Source organism: Acartia tonsa, chromosome 14 (genome assembly GCF_053477335.1).
Source record: "Acartia tonsa isolate MP-2025a chromosome 14, ASM5347733v1, whole genome shotgun sequence".
NCBI lineage: Eukaryota > Metazoa > Arthropoda > Copepoda > Calanoida > Acartiidae > Acartia > Acartia tonsa.
In genome coordinates, this window is record NC_137273.1 from 11,773,104 (window position 1) to 11,796,119 (window position 23,016).

The 23,016-nt window shown below is 31.7% G+C and overlaps 2 protein-coding genes across 3 annotated transcripts in view; one reads left to right on the forward strand and one right to left on the reverse strand.

Moving 5' to 3' along the window:
• Nucleotides 1-619: 619 nt before the first annotated feature.
• The window catches only part of LOC145305729 (gem-associated protein 2-like), a 37,507-nt gene continuing 15,110 nt past the window's right edge, over nucleotides 620-23,016 (reverse strand). Inside the window, exons 8-15 of one of the 2 annotated variants that reach the window (XM_080147469.1) lie at nucleotides 22,550-22,602; nucleotides 19,597-19,635; nucleotides 8,345-8,458; nucleotides 7,331-7,391; nucleotides 6,701-6,752; nucleotides 4,871-4,980; nucleotides 3,418-3,488; nucleotides 620-1,175 (exon numbers count right to left, since the gene is read on the reverse strand). In XM_080147469.1, the coding sequence (XP_080003595.1) occupies nucleotides 1,039-1,175; nucleotides 3,418-3,488; nucleotides 4,871-4,980; nucleotides 6,701-6,752; nucleotides 7,331-7,391; nucleotides 8,345-8,458; nucleotides 19,597-19,635; nucleotides 22,550-22,602 (637 nt within the window). In that variant the 3' untranslated portion in view covers nucleotides 620-1,038. Of the gene's footprint in view, nucleotides 1,176-3,416; nucleotides 3,489-4,870; nucleotides 4,981-6,700; nucleotides 6,753-7,330; nucleotides 7,392-8,344; nucleotides 8,459-19,596; nucleotides 19,636-22,549; nucleotides 22,603-23,016 lie in introns of both variants that reach the window. The other variant, XM_080147470.1, reaches the window with a different exon arrangement.
• Nucleotides 10,088-11,331, forward strand: LOC145305673 (uncharacterized). Its single transcript, XM_080147385.1, has 2 exons — nucleotides 10,088-10,415; nucleotides 10,954-11,331. Exons 1-2 carry the CDS (start codon nucleotides 10,130-10,132, stop codon nucleotides 11,040-11,042), a joined length of 375 nt encoding a protein of 124 aa, XP_080003511.1. The 5' UTR covers nucleotides 10,088-10,129; the 3' UTR covers nucleotides 11,043-11,331.

A 23,016-nucleotide genomic window follows, 5' to 3' on the forward strand; every position in this document is an offset into this window, starting at 1 on the left:
AACTTTTTGCAGGTGTTTCCAAAACACCACTGTGACCTTTTCATTTTTCAACTCATGTTTTAAGTTCTGTCAAAAAACAATTAAGTTATAATTATTTTATGGAATCTTTAGTAAGATTAAGAATCAGAAATCAACTTCGGACAATAACATACCCTAGTGACTTGTAGAGTATCTTTACTACAAGACCACAAAAATTCTCCTCTTCATACCAAAGCTACATTAAGATACTGGCGCAGCCGATGGTTTAAATTAAAATAAATAGACCCTAAGAAACTATGTATTAATAATATTTCGTGTGATACTATTATAGTGAAAATTGTTATTTGGGGTGCTGAGAAAATCAATAAATAAATATCAACAGATTATGCCTACAGGATCATTATATGGTAGAAGAGCAACTCTATACTTCATGTTGTGCGGCGTCCGTTCGTTTATGACGTTTTAAAACAATACAATTGCTTTATACATGCGTAGCGAGAAAAATAAACTTAATAAACACCCTATCAATCTTTGGCTTTAAAACTTTAGGTATTTTTTGCCATAAGTGGATTGGTTTGTTAAGCAAAGGGTGTTAAAATATTCAAACAATAATTTTATTCTACTATTTAATAATAACCAATAAGATGAAAAAATATTTATTATCATGATTTTCACTGGGTATTATATTATATCAAAATTACATAGGTAAAAATTAATATTTGGGCAAAGGAAGATCATTACTACAATTTCATGACAGATAGGGATACTATTTTATTTTATTTATGACTTAATATTATAAACAAACATATATGGCAAAAAAATTAATGAGTTTACCTTTCCTTGTATCCTTAGATAGTAAAGAGAGAAGGGAGGAAAATGAATTATAAATTACCCCAAAACTTTTATAACTATTTCCTGCATTTGGTAGCTTACAATTGTGTGTGTGTGTGTGTGTGTGTGGAGGGGGGGGGGGAGTTTTTATCATCCACTGTCTAATTTCTGAATAGTATTACAATGATATTAAAAATAAAAACACAGCCATAATTTTTTGTCCATCCACTACACATCCGCCAAATCTCCTTGGTTGAAGTATTTAGCCACCAGACAGATGAACAGGTTAAAGGAGGCAATTTCAGCTTCATATTTCAGCGGAGGATCTTCAGTATTTTCTTCAGACTTGCTTTTCTCCCCTGCATCTGTGTTAACAAAATTGATTTGAAGACAGTTTTTTTTGAGTGTGTATTCGCTTTCGCAAATGTATGATAATATGCAAGACTGCATTTTAATGCTACAACTCAAACTGTACCTTCCCCTTTATTGCAAACTCTTTCTCTGCTCATTCTCTTTTTGTGAATATGGAACAATATCATTTGCGATAATAAATGCACAATTAAAAGTGGAAGTTTATTATTTACAACCGTCCGACGGAACCTCAACATTCGTTGAAAATTCAGTTTCTTTGCAACATAAAGACTAAGCAGTTTCTCTCTACGCAAAAATATCTTATCAAACCCATAAGGAAAAAGGAGAAGAGGATGAATACTCACCCCCTTTTCATGGTAAAATACTACTTCCCCATCCCTAAATATTTAAAGAAAATTTAGCAGGCGAAAATCAAAAGCCGCCCAGGTCTTTTTGTATGTCAATCATAAATAATAATGTGAATAAAAAGAAAACCGATATTTAGCAAACAGCCGTGGGCGGTCAGAATCAGCTAAATGTTTATTAAAAAAAATTCCCCCTTTTTAGAAATGAAAGGATTCATCTTTCATGCACAATTTTTTTAAAATAAAAATAAATTCTTTGTAATTTTTAATTAAAACATTAAAACGACAATATCTAAAAGTAAAAAGTAAAAAAAAATATTTTTTTAGATGTTGTTATTTTAGTATTTTTTATGTTCAATAACAAAATTTTCTTTTATTTTTAATTTAAATATTATATTCTTATTATTAAAACTTTACATATTAATTTTGTAATCCTCCCATTTGGAAAGTGGTGGAATATTAATAAAATTTAGCGCGGCAACAGCGCTAATTAGGCCCCTGGGCCTACTGCCTATTTTCGTCTTCTAGTTGCTTCAATTCCTTTCTTTTATTTTTTTCTCGATGTATCAAACCCTACCTTGTAAACAGACAAACACACAAAAAGATACCATATAATATGTCATATATTTTTCCGTGTAAGTTAATCTAAGAGCAGATACACCACTAATTCAATTACAAAATATGACCAATAACAAACCAAAATCATAAAAATTATATTAAACCCACAAAAGCAATTAGGTGCAATTTTGCAAATTTCCTCTGAAATCATCTAAATTAAAGAAAAAAGGAACAAGTTAGAAAAAAAGTAAAGAACCCTCCAAAAATCTTTTTTCAATTACTTTAAAAGCTGTGGTGATTTTCTGCATAGTGCCTTTAGGAGCAAATGAACCCCTTCCCCTTAATTTAAAGAAAAGGGGACTATTATTCGTTTGTTTCCTTATAATTTTAGGTCAGGTGAGGTTAGGTTATTTATATTTGGTACTGGTAGCCCGGTAGGGTTAGGTCCCCCGCATGGGTTAGGGAAAGAAAAAATAACTACCCTCCCCCCTGATTTTAATAATAAGGGGGAAAGAAGGGGTTTAGTGCTATACAGACACTTTAATGGGAAAGTACCAAAGTGTTGATTATTCATTGTTAAACTTACTCAAAAAAAGTCTTGAGAACTAGCAGCCAATCAAAATGCGCTTTAAAATAGGAATTATGTGAGTAATTTAAAGATTATTTGCAGACTTTTTGAAGGACTGGATGTGAGGGTTTTAATGATCGACGAATGTAGGGTTTGCGGCCAGGTTTTTAGACCTTATCAGACATTTAACAAGGATGTAAATAATTGTTATGGGGTATTCCTCTTATCTCAGACTTGATCCGACTTTTCAATTTAAATTTTTTGACAAATTAAAGTAACTATGCACTGCAGAGCACTAGGACAGTTCAATCAAGTTTTTATTTCATTCATAATCTTTTCAAAAAGGGTATTAAAAGCCTCTCTATAAAAAATACCCCCTCCCCTACAAAAGAGTAGCCCTAGATGCCTTTCGCGGCTTACACAATAGTCATAAATAAATTGCCCCACTGTGAAAAGAAACGAAGGTCCTAGGACAAACGCAGGAGACCCAAACCTCGGAGTGGACAAACGCAGGAGTGGACCCTTAACCAACCTAACCTATTTTAAATGCCTAACCCCTGCGGGAGGCTTATTTGTATATTCATATCTTAACCTAACCTAACCTGTATAGAAATACTAACTTAAATTAATATTTTAACGCTCCTGCGTTTGTCCACTCCGACGTTTGGGACTCCTGCGTTTGTCGTGGAACCGAAACGTACATCCTTAATAATCTTCTGTCAAGCCGTTTAAGAGATCTTATCTATAATTTAAATTTTGTTATTCCTTGAGAATCATTGTCTTGAGATAGTTTGACTAGCCGACTTCTTTCTTGACTACAAAACAAGGCCAGGTCCCTAGAAATAAAAATTATTATTCATAACTTAATGAGGGTTAGGACCTTAGATCTCATAAGGTTGGACGAGAAACGAAGGATTTTATGACTACAACTACAGGTTTAAGGATAGTAAGCCCTGAAACACTGTCTCAACTGAACATCTAGTTATCAATATTACCTCAACTTCAGTTAAGTATGGCATGTGTCCCAGATTTGTATTATGTATTTAAATGATAATGGAATGTACATAACAAACGCTAACTTTATTCGCAAGAAGCTGCGAGTTGCAACACAACAAATTGGAAGTACCTGTATACTTATTTTATTTTAATACTAAAAAGTCTGCTTGTGTAAAATATTAGATAACGTAAAATAGCCCATTTCTTTACTTAGAAGAGCATAACATATATTTTATATTGTAAATAAAATACTAAAAAGTCTGACTATATAAAACATTAGATAACGTAAAACACCTATTGCTTTACTTAAAAGAGCATAACATATATTTTATATTGTATGTAAAATATCTTTTCTTTGAATGATTAAAGTTATGTAAGATTTTCTTTGCCTTTAAATTGTTCCGTTTATACTTACATAAAAATCAACTACTAAGTGTCAAGATAGACAACTGTAAATATTTTACTGCATTTACAATTTAGTAAAACATAGAATAAACAAGAGAAATTGTCTCCATACAAATTTATTTTTAACAGATAAATACTAAAACTGGTAGCAATATTTTTATTCTATTATTCGTAGAAAATTGTCTATAATAAGATACATAATTTTTCAATATAACTTAGAACCACTTCTAATCCTACAGATATTCAGTTTTAAAGCCACACTGGAAAATTTTTCCTTAATTTTAGGCCAAATTTACTTATATACATTTTTAAAAGACTTTCTTAGTCCACTATAACAGAGTGATATACGAACATATCTTAGTTTTAAAAAGATAAGCGACTAAAAAGAAAGTGTACTAAATTGAGGAGTACAAAAAACTATAAATTTAAATTTAGCCTAAGAGGCTTGAAAATTAAACTTTGATTGTAAAATACTTATAGAAAAGAATAAATTGGCTTTTAAAAGATAATTTAACCACTAGATAAAATAAAAGGAGCTCCTAAAAAATGTCAAGTGCAAATATTAGGAATTTTGTTTTATTGAAAAAAAGTTTGTCTCAAATGATTGAAAATTGTCTAATTTGACGAGAACAGGCAAAAAAAGATTCGGCGGGAAACTGCGGTTTTCGGCGGGAGCGGCGGTTCCGCCGCCGTTTTTTCACAGTTTCATATTGTTCCTTTTTAAAGCAACTACCATGCCAAATCTCAAAGCTGTAACTCTTTATTTAATTGAGTTCCTTTAAGTTTTAGTTTAAGTTTCAAAAAGATTGAGATTTACCTCAATATAGATCCCATATCAGGTGTGAGAGGTTTCTCAATTCTGGTAAGCAGGGCATACAGCCAGGGTCCATAATTCTGCAGCCAACCTGTGCTTTGCACCCAGGATACCTGGAATTTAGAAGAATTACCAATCAAAAACGTTTGTCTATTTGCCTGCCTATACCAAAATATCTTGCTTACCCTATCAATGGACATATTATAGAACCACATTTTTAAAGAAGCTCCTAATAGTTCTTTTCGTGGATTAGTTTCTATCTCTATTTCGTTTGTTCACATGAAAAATTTTAACCAAATGATTAAACAATTGATATATTATATTATGGACTTTTCAAGACACACATTTGTTATTTATGCAAAAACCGAACCGTTTTGCCGTTATTCACCGCCAAAGGCGGAATTTTTTTACGTTTTTGCCGTTCCGGAGGTTATAATGGGCATTTGTGGTAAGAAGACGTTGATTTATCAAGATAACTGAGAAATACTTTTATTTATGCATTTTAATTTACTAAATTTCATGTGAAGTAAATTTTTTTGTATATCCAACCGATTTTTGTCGAAAGGAATTTCAAATGCACATGATTTATGTTTCTTTTATCACTTATGTTATAGCAATTATTTATGTTATATTCACTTCATTTTCTTGTTTTAACAATTGAAATCCATCTCGACGACAAACGGTTAGCTGCACAAAATTTTTACTTAATATGAAATTTAGTAAATTAAATTACCTAAATAAAAGTATTTAAGAGGGATCTTGATAAATCAACGTTTTCTTACCACAAATGCCCATTATAACCTCCGGAACGGCAAAAACGTAAAAAAATTCCGCCTTTGGCGGTGAATAACGGCTAAACGGTTCGGTTTTTGCATAAATAACAAATGATGTGTCTTGAAAAGTTCTACAAAAATAAAAAAATAGTCTATGGCCCTAAAACGACTCCTTCCCCCCAAAAATGGGCAAAAACCATCATTTTTTCAAAACATGCACAGGGTGTCCCAAAAGTGTAAAAATTTGTAAAATAGGCAAATATTATTGTTATTAGTCAAAATCTGTATCTATATGACAGTTTTAAGTAACTAAAAAATAGAAAAAAAATTTAAAAAAAACAAAAAAATTTTTTCTCTTTTTTTGAAAATACAGGGTGTCCAAAAAATATGAAATTATTGATCTAGTCAGAAAACACTATGGCCAAAAGTTTTAGCTCTACAGACGCAAAAATCACATTTACAGGGTGTCCCAAAGTGAAATTTGACAACCTTATAGTCCCGGGTGGTCCGAACCGTTATATACCACATATGCACACAGATAAAACACAGGATTTAAGCCAAAAAAAAATGATTTTTTTCAGACAGGTATTTTGGGTATTACGCTAGATATCCAAAATACACTTTTTGTTGGACACCCTGTAAAATTAGAGTTTTGGCCAAAATAGCATTATGTGCGCTTTTTACATGAATAAACGATCATTTTGGTGTATAAAATGTATAGATTGGATGTAAGATTGATGAAAAAATTAATTTTTAAAATTGTGAAAAAATGGGTGTTTTTTACATTTTTGTTACCTACCTTCATAGATAGCTAGATATCTAGACATCCAGGGACTCTGAAACTTTTTTTTGGCCATCCAGCATCCTTGAATGACCCAACGGACCAAAATATAGAGTATTAACAAAATCGGAGAGGTAGTGCAGAAAAGTGGTACATTTGGCAAATAATGCACCAACTATATGTTTATGATATTTATGAAGCAGGACTGATAGGTCAACAGACTAAGAGAATTATAGAATAGCTTCACTTATAAAAATCTGTAAAAAATACAAATCTGACCTGATATTCAAGAATCTGTTCGACAACATGTGTTGGCATCGACAATATCACACTGAAAAAATTATATTACTTTTAAAATTTCAGAATGTTTGTCTGTGCCTCTATGTACTATTAATACCTAGTTTGGGAGAAAAAACAAAGAGAAAAAATTTATTAACCCCCATAACTTTTAAAAACTGAATTTAAAAATGGACAGGGGTCAATCGACCCCCTCCCCCCATTCAAATCAAGTTATCCTAGAGGCCTCTAGGAGCTTAGCCACTATCATTAATCAATCTAATAAGCCTTAAAATCTAGGTGGTTGAATATAGAATGATTATAATCAGGCCTAGCTAGGCTATTGTAACAATCAATTCTACAATAAAGCACGAAACCTTTGGAAGTAAGGTTGGGGTATATCTTTTTTTTTAATGTAACTGAAAAGGGGTGGGTAAGAAGGGGAGGAAAAGAGGAAGGAATTGTGGTGAAATTTTCCTTTAGAATTGTTTGTCAGAATCACATTCCCTTTTCCCTGGATTTTAATATTAGTCATGGATTCCGATGAGTGAGTGTTTGTCCATAAAATGCGAAATCCTTATTTATTGATGGAACCAAGTTATTTAATGTAATATGGTATTAAAAATGTTATACCTTATCATAGGAGGAGTACCACCTTCACTGTTATCCATCACCTCTTTCAAAACCTTCTCATCTAAATGACAAAAAATATTCATATTCAATCAGTTTAACTTAAACTTGGTGCCTAATTTTTTTTTTTATAAGGACAATTTAAAAATATTGAAATATCATGAATTTGTGGTTTTTTAAGAGGGGGGGGGGGGGGTTAATGCAACCATCTCGTAATCAGTGAGCAAATGGCACTTAGAATTCGAATTTAAATCTGAACTTTTACATGAGTAATCCTTGGTAGGTCTATTTTCCCTAAATCGAACAAAAAGGTGGAAAAGTAACGACTGACGGCTCAGCCGTTTAGCCGTTGTTTGCCTATTTTCAGGGCAAATTCATCATTAATAACGTAGGAATCAATTTTTTAAAACATATTTTTGGTTTAATTCATGTTAAATGATAGCAATAACCATTTTTAAAACTTCTAGTACCAACAGCTACCGTCTAGAACCGTTTGATAGCGTTTTGTAGTGGAAAAGAGTATTACGAGGAGATAGGTTTCGTGACTAATTTGCAGTATAGATATCCAATTACTTTTCAAAATTTGTGTTCGATTTAGGGAAAATAGACCTACCAAGGTTTACTTATGCAAAATTTCTGATGGAAATTCGAATTCTAAGTGCCATTTGGTCACTGATTACGAGATGGTTGCATTAACCCCCCCCCCCCCTCTCTTTATAAAGGGAATAGTAGCTTATGCAATTATCCGTAAAATTGTGAGCAAGCTTCCAGTCAAATACGCTTATTGAGTCTAAATGTTAACCAAACGCATACAATTAAAAGCATATTTAACCTTTGTCACAAGATTTTACAATTTTAATTTTGTTGATTGTTGTTCATAGGCAAATAGAGAAAGGGATGGTACAACTGGTTTGGTATTATTTCCTTATTCTCTACAAAATTTATCCACTACCGAGGAAAGAATAATTAGAATATGAAGTAGCTTTATTTATTGTTTATTTCCTTTTCCCTATTTACCTAAATCTTTGGTTTTAATGGATTTATCAGATCCTCTTTTCTGTCCGCCCTCCAGATTTTCATCAATATTCTCCTCATTCCTACGGTCAGATATTTCACTCCACATCTGTGCACCTAAAAAACAAAGATATTAATTAGAGTAATAAACCTTCATGACGTACTGTGTATTATTTTGAATTGTAAATCTTATCTATAAATTAATTTGTCTGTCAGTCCTAAAAGTGATTTTTATGATCAAGTAGTTAGGACTTCTAGACAAAGATCGTCCAACAAAGGATTTTTTGGCTGAATGTAATCACCTTGGGACCCAATACAAAGGCTTTATGTTGTTAGTATGAACACAAGATGTATTAAAAGATCATTGTTAAAATCTTATAATTAATGTTTAAATGCCAAAATAATAATAAATTTAACCTGTCTAAATGAAATAAAACAAATATATTTCATAGAAAATAAAACTTTAAGGATACAGTTTACAATAAACATTGTATCTCTAAATCATATATCTTATTTGCAAGAACAAGGATCATAAATGTCAAAGCAATGTTCCCCCTTAACGCTAGGGCTCTTAGAGGCATCTTAGATGATCTAGGGGCGTAACTGCTAGTATGATATAAGAGAACTAATCCAAGTAATTTTTATTGGCCAGACTAGCCTAAATTGTACAGTAGCAGCGCTAAAAATAATCTATCAACTTCATATTATTCTCTTATGAAAATAAGAATTCTATTTGCCAAATGTATATTAGACCAATCAAAAATATACAAATCATTTATTCTGAGTATCTCCAGTGCAGTGGTAGGGATCCAAAACTTATTTGCAAAAATTATATTCTCAACTGTCTTAAAATTGACTGACAACATTGTTGTTTGATATCATTTTTTTAACAAAGATTACATCTTGACTAATTGACAATCAGTTAAAAAGGCCACTGCAGTTGATGTTCTGAAGCCATGTTGCATCTAGCCTTTGTCAAAAAATTAAATGGCCGCATCAAAATGCAACAACTTGCCGAGTGTTCAAAAAAAAGTCACAATGGCAGACAATAAGAACTAATAAAACTGATGTGGATATATAACCCTGCCATCACACATAATCATAAAAAGTTATTAGTTGTATTATTATCTGATATTGAATGTTTGATTGATCCAATTGAGGTGAGGTGTTTAACAATATAATTTTCTAAATCATGACTACGTCATAAACACTTCTACAACATAGCAGGGATAGACTCTTCATAATTGGACTGTTATAACTAGTTATATCCAGCATTCTACAAATAGAAAAATGTACAATCATAAGATTAAAACCAGTTTTATTAGCCCATGCCTTCGGCACCTCGGGGCCAAAAAAAAACTGTTTTTAATCTTATAATTGTACATTCTATATACGCAGAAAGCTGTTTATAATACGATGCAAGAAATAACTATTATTTCAATGCTTGGGTCCATTTACATACCAATATATGTTTAATACCTAATCCAATTTGATTGAGGACAGATATGAATTAGATTCAGAAAGATAAAGGCTATTATAAGTAGTCATTCCTATGGAATATGGATCCTCAGCAAAATACATGTTAAAATAATTTAATTATGATTATTTATCTTTGAAACAGTTATCAAATTATTAAATTTTAACACACAATACCTAACACACTTAAATATGAAATAAAATATGAAATTATCAAATGTACACTTCTGCATATTTGCAATCTAGACTGTTCTTTTTTTTTTTTCATTTAACATTTGATCCTTTTTTAGTGCACTTTTGATAAACAAACACATGTCAGCTCTAAAAATTGAGTACATAATGCTGAAAACTTTTAAATTCATCTGTTTATTTGAAATATTTTATAAATACAACAATATTTATATCATGAAGCTCATTTCCCTCTCTGCACTTCTCTTTATCTGCCTTGTTGATCTGGAGGTTGCCAGCGGCCAGCTGGAGGTTGTTGTGAAGCAGGAAGATTACAATCGTCAAGCTCTGGAAAGAGTCTGCTGTTTAATTACCCAGTCTCAATGTACAACAAATTGTGCTGGACAAAGCTGTACAGCTACTTGTGCAGGTAATTTATATGGTACACCAACAAACGTACTAATGCGACAAACCTCCTAAACAACAATCATCCTAATGCGACATCTCCTAAGTAAAACCTACAAAAAAAATTTTTTTAAATTAAATCTTCCAAATTTGATTATAAAATGTTCTAAAATAAGAGAAAATATTTTTTTTATTTAAAAAATTAAAGGTAGATTTTGTAATGCAAAGATGTATTGGGTTTGAAACCATACTGTTTGATAGCCAACACAGACTTTGGGAAATCTGTTGGACGGATTTTTAAAGTTTAGCCTATGCTTAAAGTTATTCAAGAAATAAATTTCTACTGATGATAATTGGGTAATATCCTCACAGAAATCCTTTTTCGATTTTTAAAATTTTCATTCTGTAATCTATATGTTAAATCTCCTTCAAAGTTAAACCCCACTCCAGATGTTTAAATCTCAATAACTTTACAACTGGTAATACATTGTTTTTACTAGAAATCATATCTTTATTTCTTTATTGAATTATGTTTTCACTCAATACCCTTTTTTTGTTTTCAGGTAGGTGTGGATTTCTTGGATTGATAACCTGTGGACCCTACACCTGTTCTGGTATAGCTTCATCAACATGTACTGCATCAACTGGTTAATAACTGTAATCTTCATTGCATATTGTATAAGATTCTATCAAAACTAAATCTGCCAAATACTAATAAGCCAATATTCTGTTTTTTTCTGCTACAAGCATATTTATTTACACAAAGCAACCAAAATTAAACTGATCTTCTTTAAATTACAGGATATCTAAATTAACCATGCCACTGCACTGTAGTCTTGCCATGTATCTAACTTGGCTATGTTAAAAACCTACAAATGTTTGTTATTTTTCGATTTTTATTATTTTTTTCTTGTTTTATAAGAAATAAATTTAAAAGCTGTTGGTATGTTCTTTATTTATAAACATGTAAACCTACTGTTGTTTCTACTTTTTTTTGGAAAAACTATCTAGATTACAGGCTTCAGATTAGCTTAAACCTTTGTAATGTTATTTTTCTCCAAATATTATAAAAATCAATAATCAATAAACACATTGGATATTAGTAAATATTGATTAATACAATTTTTTGCACCATTAGTTTTTTTCATAATTTTTGTAACAGTGTAAATATTCGGGGATTTATAGCGATAACTATATATAAAAAGGCTACTTACTATATTTTACACTACAAGACCAGGTAGTGTAAACAAAATTTAACAAAATAAAATTGCAATCTTTCAATTTGCATAAGGCATCGACATTAGAACAAATAAATTTAAAGAAGCTATAAAAAAAAATCATTTTTAGAGGCAGTTGAAACATACTTCTGTTGTTATCAACTTGTCCCAGGAGTTCTTGAAGGCATGTAAAGATATACCCAACCCCTCTTTTAAATTTTCAAATTTATTTTGAATCTAATTTTCCATGGCCAATGAGGTCATAAAGCATTTAAGTAAGAAAATAATAGTGAATATTTAGATTCAATTACTAAAATATGTACATTAAAATATGCTCTAAGCTTTTTCTATTGCAAAGAATAAAAATATAGGAATGAAGAGTGGAAAGTGCAATGTAAAATCCATTTTAAAGCTAATAAAATTTAAGCTAATGTAAAACAGTGAACATAAAATTTCTAATAAATTAAAGTTTTTCATTTTGTTGTCTAAAAACGAAAAAACTTATCCAAACATAGACAAATATGCAAAGGTTCATTCGATTTCAGCAATTAACTGAAAACCTAACCTACCCAAAGTAGTAAGGCTAATAACCTTTCTATTGTCCAATTTTTGTTTTATAAATATTTGTGCATTTTCATGTTCACAATTTCAGGATGTTAAAGATAAACACCGAGAAAATTGAGTTTATATTGGTTAATAAAAAAAAGTTCCTATTTAGCTCTGGGCACGTTGACAAGATGATTTGAACATAATTGACAGATACACACGGTTTATCAGCTTCTAATCTTGGAAATCTTATTTTTTCTACTTTTTTTTGTATGTCGCTGAATAGAACGTGTTTTCAAATTTGTGCAGCTTTTCCTGGTTTTCTTTTTTATTTGCCCATCCTATAATATAAAATAGCAAGTTTTTTTGTCTGAAGCTAAAGATCTCAGAAATTGCTAGTCTTATTGGGTTATCCTTTTAAGGTACGCTTTATAAATGTCTTGGAATGGTTTTAGGCTAATTTCCTTACCTCTACCACACTCTCCTAGATTCTAGGGGCGAGACAAATAGTTAGTTATATAGCTTAACATTAATAAGTATGTGTTTCCAGGAAGATCTCAGAAACAGCTAAACTAGTATATCTGTAGATGAAACTTTTTATTATTTGATAGGGGAGTTGAAAAATTATGACTTTAAAAAAAATTAAATATAGACTTCCTATCTAACTATACATTTAAATGTATATTTCATATTCATGTTTATTTTTCTTTTCTATTTAAACGGATATTAAATTGGATACATTCATAATTTCCTATAAATGTCAAGCACAACAAGGTGTATAAGATCCATAAAAGGATTAGCTCAAAGATTCTTAACTTAACAGTGAACTAAATAAATTGAACAAGGTAAAGATAAAACCGACAATGTGCATGTTAAGGGATTGAATAATAAACAATTTCTTAATAAAACCACCAATTTAATGGAGTATAAGTTGAAAATTATTGGCGGATAAGTTTGGAAATCAATAATTTATACACTCCGACATAAAGGGGCAATATCTTTTACAGTCTATGGCCCCTTATATAGAAAATCGTGGCCATCAATTTTTGAAATGTGCTCTTAAATATCACATACCATATTATATACAGCATTATACAAACGGACAAAACAAGTTATGTAGTAGATTCCTTTCAATCATAGAAAATTTCAGACATGCACATTAAGATATATAAGTTTTCCGGAATTTTAAAGTTAGGGGGAGATTTGAAATCTGCATCAAATTTTAAGGATTTTTTATAAAATTAGTTTTTTCTATAATTCTTTATCTAAAAGCGGAAATGCAATTTAAGTTAATTAATTTTGGCATCTGTGATTGGTGGATTTAAAAAATCTGCGCTCTGATTGGATGGCGTACATCATTCAACCAATTAGAGCGAGGGTAGTTTAAAATCCACCTATCCTATTGGTCAAAATTAATTAACTTAAAATGCATTTCCGCTTTTAGATAAAGAATTATACAAAAAACGAATTTTATAAAAAAAAAATCCTTAAAATTTGATGCAGATTTCAAATCTCCCCCTAACATTAAAATTCTGGAAAACTTATATATCTTAATGCACATGTTGGTTAATCTATGGTAACTCATGTTTTTTTGCACTTATACATACAACATAACATCTGTTAAAAATATCAATATTGGAAGGAAATCGACAAATCTCAGAAAAAAATTTTCCAGACTTTTCTGGTAGAGCAGCTGCTCTAAAACTAGGGTGTGCGTGAACATTATATCATACGTAACACTTAACTTTGTTACTACTTCATTCGTATTACAGAATTGCTCGTTTTTGTCTTGTGCCGTGTCCTTCAACCACATGGTTTTTTAGAAGAAAAAAAAACAATTAGTTAGAAATCTTTCTCAACCCAATTTGAAAGGAAAAAGTTTTTTTTATTAGGTATTCAAAAATTTATTTTAGGTAAAAAAATACTTATTGTCATTTTCATCAATTGTGGAAGTAAAGCAAGCAATATTAGCTTAGTCGTTTTAAAGATCTTTTTTCATCCCTTCATTAATCTGTCTAATTGCCTACAAAGCTATGGTAAATAGCAATTTTATATCAGAAGTCGGGAACAATGATGATTTCTTTGATGATTAAGCAAATATAAATTCAAATTACCATTAGTTTAGATGATTAACAATTTTTCTTCATCTTGATAATCTTTTTTTTTTATTTTTTAGATTATAAAAATAACTATATACTTATAGATTGTAAATATATCAAAATTGGCAAAAAATTGAAAAATAACAAACTCATGGAAAATGTATTTATTCGTAGTATTTTACAAAACAGGAAAATTGTTAAGTTGAAAAAACATTCTAAACTTTCAACACTTCAATTTCACAACTTTCATCTGTAGGTTCTAACCGTACAACAGTATAATCAGTTTGTAGGAAAAGGCACTTCCCTCTACTCCCCCTTTTTAAAAGCGAAGCTTTTCTATAATTAGGGTCGGTCGGTCCGTCCGTACGTCCGTCCGTAACGGATAGCTTTTTTTGCTAATTTAGGCATGTTAGAATTGTTCTATTGATTTCATGGTGATCCCTGTAGTAGTTAGGTACGATTTAGATAGCGTAGCAACTCTATAATTATTACCACTGAATGTCCGTCGTCCATTTTCAACATGTTGATTTTTTTTACTTTTTTAACAACAAATTTTTATGTGATCTAATAATCTGATTGATCTGATTTTTGGTATACTGATTCCTGGGACAACAAAGTACAATATTATAAGCGAAGCAACTCTATAATCAAGTCCTAAGTCAGTGCTTCGCTTTTATGGATGTTGTCATCCTTGTTACAACAATGTGACTTAGCAGCAATAGGCAACATTTTAAAGTCAAATCCATCACCTCCCAACAAGCTAGCGGTTAGTAGATACATTAGACAAACAAAATATTATTTAGAATATTTTGGTGTGAAAAAAGAAACTCTATTTCTCTCCACGTGTTAACTATCACACTACCAGAAGTATGCATTGATATCCACACATTTTCATTTAGTTACAATAGCACAAAACCCCCAGCTTTACTTTCATCATCAAATCTTCCTCAAAATCAATATCTATTTTACTCACATAAAAAAAAATTCTTGCAAGCACAGGCCTTTCCTTTAACAAGTCGATAAAACCGAGAATAATATTGTAGACAATAGGAGCATCTGTGATCAACAAAAGAATTAATCTGAAGAAAAAAAAACATTCATAAAAGTTTCATGATTTGGGGGGGGGGGGGATGCTTCATAGTAAAGATACCTTTGTATCTGGCCTCCTAATATTATTAGTAGCGAAGCAAGATAAAGGGCTGAAATTTTCAGGGATTAATCAATTTTATATTCTACATATTTTCACCAAGTTTTATTAATATTTTTTAATTAATTGGGGTGCTAGATTGATTTTTAGATTTTTTAGGTTTTCATGGTTTTCTCAATTCCTAATCAGGATTGACGGTTGAAATTATCAGGGATTGAGTATGTCATGTTCTACATATTTCCATCAAGTTTCATTAAGATTTGTCTATTAATTGCGGTGCTAGATCGATTCCTAGATTTTTAAGTTTTCATGATTATAAGGTTGCGTGATTTTAGAGGTGTGATGATTTCCCTATTTTACCAATATTAATATTTATTATATGACACTGCTTTATAGTATTTTTTTCCTGATATACAATCATATTTTTTTATCTTCGCTACTTATGGATGTTGTCATCCTTGTTTTAGATTTATTTCGTTTATTGGCTTTACCTTATTCCTGCAATACGATTCTTGTTTTGCTAAAAATTATATGAATAATCAGAAATATCCAACAAACATTATTTCCTCAAAAACTTTTTGCAGAAATCTTTAAATTATCATGTTTAATAAACTGGGAAAAAGTAGTGCATAATATTGCAGCACTACTTAGTCAGATGTCAGTTTACATTTTATTATAGGGAAGAATCCATAAATGCGAATCTAAAACCTACAAGCAGTCATGTCAAGCATTATAAATAGTGTGCAAAAAATGCGGACATTTTTAAATTGAAAATGCGCGGCTAGTGTTAATAGTAGAAAAATACTACGCATACCGTTAGAACCGTTAAGAAGTCTATTTTTAGTAAATATAGAAACGATTCCTGTGCTACGTTTAGTTCACGAGCTACGTGTTAAAATGTCCCTACTGATATAAAACGTAGCACAGGAATCGTTTTTCTCGTATTCATTCGAATCCGGAGGATAGGAACCGGTTCTCATCCATACGAAAAAACTATGTCTAGCATCGTATTATATCCAGCTTTCTACGAATATAAGAATGTACAATCATAAGATTAAAACTAGTTTTTTTAGCCGGTGACTTCGTCACCTCGGGGCTAAAAAAACTAGTTTTAATCTCATAATTGTACATTCTATATCCGCGGAAAGCCGTTTATAATACGATGCGAGAAATAACTATTATATTTCCTAAAAATAGACTTCTTAGCGGTTCTAACGGGATGCGTAGTATTTTTAAAAGCGAAGCTTTTCTATAATTAGGGTCGGTCCGTCCGTCCGTCCGAGATGGATAGCTTTTATTCGTTAATTTAGGCATGTTAGAATTGTCCTATCTATTTCAAACTTTGCATGATGATTCCTGTAGTAGTTAGGTACGATTTAGAAAGCGTAGCAACTCTATAATCATTACCAGAATGTCCGTACGTCCATTTTAAACATGTTGATTTTTCTGCTTTTTAAACAACTAATTTTTATGTGAACTATTTATCCGTTTGATCTGATTTTTGGTATATTAATTCCTGAGACAACAAAGAACAATATTATAAGCGAAGCAACTCTATAATCAAGTCCTAAAAATGTAAGTATGTCCTTAAACATTATCCTATATCAAGCAGTTTTTCTGCTTTGACTCTTATACTTTTATATTCTGATTATTCAGTTCAGACACTATACAAGCGTTAATGTCCGTTTGTTCTACCGTTTCAGTGCTTCGCTTTTATGGATGTTGTCATCCTTGTTCTACTATTAACACAAGCTGCTCAATTTCAATTTTAAAAATGTCCGCATTTTTTTTGCACACCCTTTAACTGTAAGGTACTATTTAATGGTGTTGGATAATCTAGGGCAGATTTGTTTATTCCATACCAATCCCCCTTCCTGGCATCAAATCCTTCCTGAGGTGTGAATTCACTTCCGAACATTAACACCATTCACATAGTTTTCAATATTTGAAAAAGGATGAAATTACAAAATAATTCAAAACAGTCCTTAACTGATTAATAACTGATAGAAAATGGGAAGGGGTAGTTTGTTAGGTATTGTTTTTAATATGCGGTTAATAATTTACCTTTTACACTTTAAGTGCATTGTTCAGCCGCATATTTTGAAACAAGATTGAAAATAAGGGGGGGAGGGGGAGGGGGGAGTGGATAGATTTAAGTTTTTATCATTACTTTAGGACAGGTTAGGTTTGGTTATAATGGATACTGGGTAGCACAGCACAGCAGTATCAATCATAGAAATACACCCTCTTATTTGTTATTTATTTATAGATAAGGGGAGAGATTTCAGGGCTCAATAGGCACTTTATGAGAAAGCACCGATAACGTTTTTTTTGCGTGCGGTAGTGATTAATACACATCCCTTCCTGAGTCAGGAAGGAAGACAAGTTAATTAGGTATAGAAAACTTTTACTTTCAACTTTTTAAAAGCGAAGCTTTTCTAAAATTAGGGTCGGTCCGTCCGTCCGAGATAGATAGCTTTTATTCCTTAATTTAGGCATGTTAGAATTGTCCTATCGAATTCAAACTTTTATGATGATTCCTGTAGTAGTTGGGTACGATTTAGAAAGCGTAGCAACTCTATAATCATTACCAGAATGTCCGTACGTCCATTTTAAACATGTTGATTTTTCTACTTTATTAAGAACAAATTTTTATATTGATCTAATTATCCGTTTGATCTGATTTTTGGTATATTGATTCCTGAGACAACAAAGAACAATATTAAAAGCGAAGCAACTCTATAATCAAGTCCAAAATGTAAGTATGTCCATAAACATTATCCTGTTTTTAAGCAGTTTTTCAACAAATTTACTTACAATTTTGATTCGACATTTATACATTTATGTTCCGATTTTTCAGTTCAGATACTATACAAGTGTTAATGTCCCTTTGTCCTACCGTTTCAGTGCTTCGCTTTTATGGATGTTGTCATCCTTGTTTATAAAACATGAACAATCATGCACATAAATAGCGAAGCATGAACAATTTAACATGATTCTACATGAAACAGAATCAGGGAATTTATTCAGGGATCTAAGGGATAAGACAATGGCCGATAAATTGATGTGTATCTCAAATATAAACACAAAATTAACTCTTCTGTAGATTACAATTAATGGTTGAAACGTTTGGGCACCTAACTTACTGATCCAACCAATAAAATTTCAATAAAAGTTCCTATAGTTGTTAATCCAATGAATAAAAAACTTTATTATAAAACTTAAAGGACTTGTGTAATAGATTTTTCACCTTCATTTCTGTATTTTATTTGTTCAGACTGTTTTTTTAACCTCAAATCTGACTTTTTCAACTCCACTTTTATACATGTTTGATTTTTTCCTCATACATATTTTCAAACACGTGTCCAAATTCTACAAATTCAATTTATCTTTCAATTTGATGCAGGTAATGAAAATAATTTTCTCATATTTTACATTTCTTTGCGGGCCAAGATAGTAAAAAGAAAAAACAAGGAAAATAAAAATTTAACGAAGTAAAAAATAGCATCACAAAAAATGCATTGCTAAACAATTACATTCTTTCTCATATGGCAAAGGCTTAGTGCCAAAAAAGGCAAACTCGACTTCCTTTTACTCCAAACACATACCTAACTGAAGCAAATTCCCTATGATCGCATGTATACTAATGGGTTCAGTGATTTATAAATCTCACAATAATGCAAGCAAACACACATCCTACTAATTAAGCATAAGTGATATTATTACTCTCAAAGCATCGCATGTTGTCTATGTTTTGGCAACCTTAACTGCCACCAAAGCAGTCAAATAGATAACTGTACACAACGGCAAACGAGCAGCCATTTTGAATCAAATACCTTATTTGCAAAGGAATTGGAAGATGAAAGATTTTTATACAGAATATGAGGGTAAAATGAATAGCAACAAAGTTTAAAAACCTGATGTATAAAAAGAAAATCTTCCAAACTGAACAGGAAAACGTGACCAAGGGACAGGAAAAATTATCCAGAAACGCAGCTATAAGACGACTTTATAAAGTTATTTAACAATAGTTACAAAAGCATAAGATGATCGACAAGGTACCTACTTGTTCGTCATGTTTTTGAAACTTTTATACAGAGAAAAAAAATTGTTACCGCTTTTTTACATAATGTACTGGTGTGACAAAAAAAGAGTCAGTTTTATTTAGTTTACCCCTGATATTTAAAAAAAACTTACCAAAACAAAAAAGACACCACAGCATCTCATTTTCTTTATCTGTATCATTGTATTCGTATTATTATTAGGTCATTGAAATTGATTAAATAAATAAATCTTGCTTTTCCAGTTTGTCTGTCTATGAGTAAACGTAATTTTCTCGGCTAATAATAAAGATAAACGGATGAATATTTGTGTTCAGTCTCTTCTTAGCAACGATCATCTAATATTTAACCATTTCTGTTCAAAACTATACAGGGGTGTATATTCTGCACAAGATTCATTTTTTTCCCCTGCTGCAAATTGTTTTATTTTTTTCCCCTCCTAGTTTTTTTTCCAGCAAGGAAGGTGATAAAATGGAAAAATATTTTCAGAACTCTTTATTTTATTCATATTATGCCCCCTACTACATATTTTTTTGTTTTTTCACCAAAGAGGGGAGAAAAATAGAAAAAAAGCTATCAGTCCTCTTAATTTTTACACCCGGGTCAAATTTGAGAATATACACCCCTGAAACTATAAGCAGAATATTTCATTTGAATATAGAAAACATCATTTTTTCGGCTTTACTAAATGATCTGGGTAGGGGCACCCCTGTCCTGGATAAAATGCTTATTTAAAAAAACATGCGCGTTCAGTTTTTTTCATTTCCTGAAAGATTTTTGTCCTCTGATTCCAAAAATATCTTTCCCGAAATCCTAGCTGTTCTATAAGATCTCCAAAAATGCAAATTACTTTTGTCACTGATTTTTCAACTAATAACTAATACAAAATTTTGTTCAAAACATGTTTTAGTTAACAGTAAAAAGTGTCTAACACACCTAAGAATATACATTTCTTGAATGCCAACAAGACCTAATAGTTTCAATAAAATATACCTGCCATTTGGACCGTTATTAACTGTTAAACAGAGCCATATTGAGTTTTAACTAGAAAAGACATTGAAGGAGCAGATTTCAGACTTGACTTAAAAAAACAAAGTTGTAGAACTCGCCAAGCCAAACAATAGTTGTAAGATACACTGTTGCACCAGTGGCGGAGATTATCTGTGTCAAAAATATATAAAACAGCGCATAGCAACATTGTGCCAATTTTTAGACTGGAAGGACTAATGTTATTGTGCTTTTCCAATAAATACAAAATTGCAGATCTTGCTAGGCCTAATAATAATAGACATTATTGGCATCCATCTAGGACACACTTTTCTGAGAAAAACTAAAAATTGTGAATTTAACATGAATAACGGTCAAAACAGTGATTGGTGGGTTACAATTTTTATCTAATTCTGTCCTAATTGGTTTGTTAGTTTGTTCAGACCACACTAATATTAGTGCATCCTGTAAAAAAATGGAGAATATCATTGAAACTTGGACAAATAGACCCAAATGTAGTTCTGTCATCTCAGAGAACAGCTGGAATAAGTTGCAAAGATCACAGAAACTCTCAAACTCATTACTGTTAACCTTAAGATGGCCCCAGAACAACATATATATCAAGAAACAAAAATTTTACCAATCTAAGAACATTGAGTGATGAAATAAAACCAATACCTATTGACTGGCCATCAATCTGACCATACAGACCACTGCTAGCAATGGTAGTAGAGATTATCTGTGTTAAAAGTAAATAAAACCAAACATTTCAATGATGTTCTCCATTTTTAGACAGGTAGATGCCAATAATGTCAATATTAGGCCTTGCAAGTTCTACAACTTTGTATTTAATGTTAAAGCACAAAAAACAGTTGTTTTGGGAAAGACTGAAAGTTGTGACATTTAATGGTTGATAATAGTTGTTGTTGAAGTTAGGACTCAGATGCACACGGAGACTGGAAGTGAGAATCCTTTGGCCAATCTTAGATTGGTAAGCTTTGCACACACCTGATTGTATTCTATGTTAAATTACAAGCTGAACCGCCATTCTCGTGGAAGCTACTCAATTATTACATCACCCTGGCCTAAAGTTTTGGCAGCTGTTCCATATCAAGCCACACTAATTAATGGCACTCTCATAAAAGGAGCATAGACAAGGGAAAGCATGTTAAAAGCTGCTTGATATGTAGAACTTCCTACCAATCTCCCTCCTTACAACCTTAGGGCAGCTCAGTGGTGGTTGTGTGATAATAACCTGACAAATTGCGACAGCATTTGTCAACCAAGTGCAAAGTCTATGTGGGAACTCAGTTTCTCTTAACCACAGCTAACCACCACTATGGATTAAACTGTCATTGGCAGGTTCAAATTTTTGGCTTAAATTCTATTAGGTCTTCATTGGTTTTATTTTCGTGTTTGATGTTCAGGTCCCCCTAATATGAGTGCTTCTTGTCTAAAAATGGGCACAACGTTGCTATTCGCTGATTTATATATTTCTGACACAGATAATCTCTGCCACTGCTGCAACAGTGCATCTTACAACTATTGTTAGGCTCGGCAAGTTCTACAACTTTGTTTTTCTTAGTCAAGTCTGAAAAACTGCTCCTTCAATGTCTTTTCTAGTTAAAACCCAAATTGGCTCTGTTTAACAGTTAACAACGGTCAAAATGGCAGGTATATTTTTATTGATTCTGTTAGGTCTTGTTGGCATTCAAGAAATGTATATTCTTAGGTGTGTTAGACACTTTTTACTGTTCACTAAAACATGTTTTGAACAAAATTTTGTATTAGTTATTTAAATAATTATTGAAAAATCAGTGAAAAAGTAATTTGCATTTTTGGAGATCTTATAGAACAGCTAGGATTTCGGGAAAGATATTTTTGGAATCAGGGGACAAAAATTTTTCAGGAAATGAAAAAAACTGAACGCGCATGTTTTTTTAAATAAACATTTTATCCAGGACAGGGGTGGGGGATGGAATTTATTGAGAAGATTTTCGTTTTTAAGAACATCTTCTCCTTACATTTGTACTTTTTAATTTTTAATTTTTGTGTCTTACTACTTATCTTTTAAATCTTTGATTTGAAAAATAATAATATGCCTGGAATTTTTAAGGGTTTGAATTCTCCTTTACTTTTGATAAGTGATAAATGCCTGAAAATAAAAAAATATTGTTATATGTGGTGACTGTGTGTGGGTGTGTATGTGGTGGGTGTGTGTGTATGTGGTGACTGTGTGTGTGTGTATGTGGTGACTGTGTGTGGGTGTGTGTGTGTATGTGGTGGGTGTGTGTGTATGTGGTGGGTGTGTGTGTATGTGGTGACTGTGTGTGGGTGTGTGTGTATGTGGTGGGTGTGTGTGTATGTGGTGGGTGTGTGTGTATGTGGGGTGTATGTGTGTATGTGGTGGGTGTGTGTGTATGTGGTGACTGTGTGTGGGTGTGTGTGTAAGTGGTGGGTGTGTGTGTATGTGGTGGGTGTGTGTGTATGTGGTGACTGTGTGTGGGTGTGTGTGTATGATGAGTCATACTTTTCACCTTCACGTGACGTCTTAACTGTTCCTACTTTA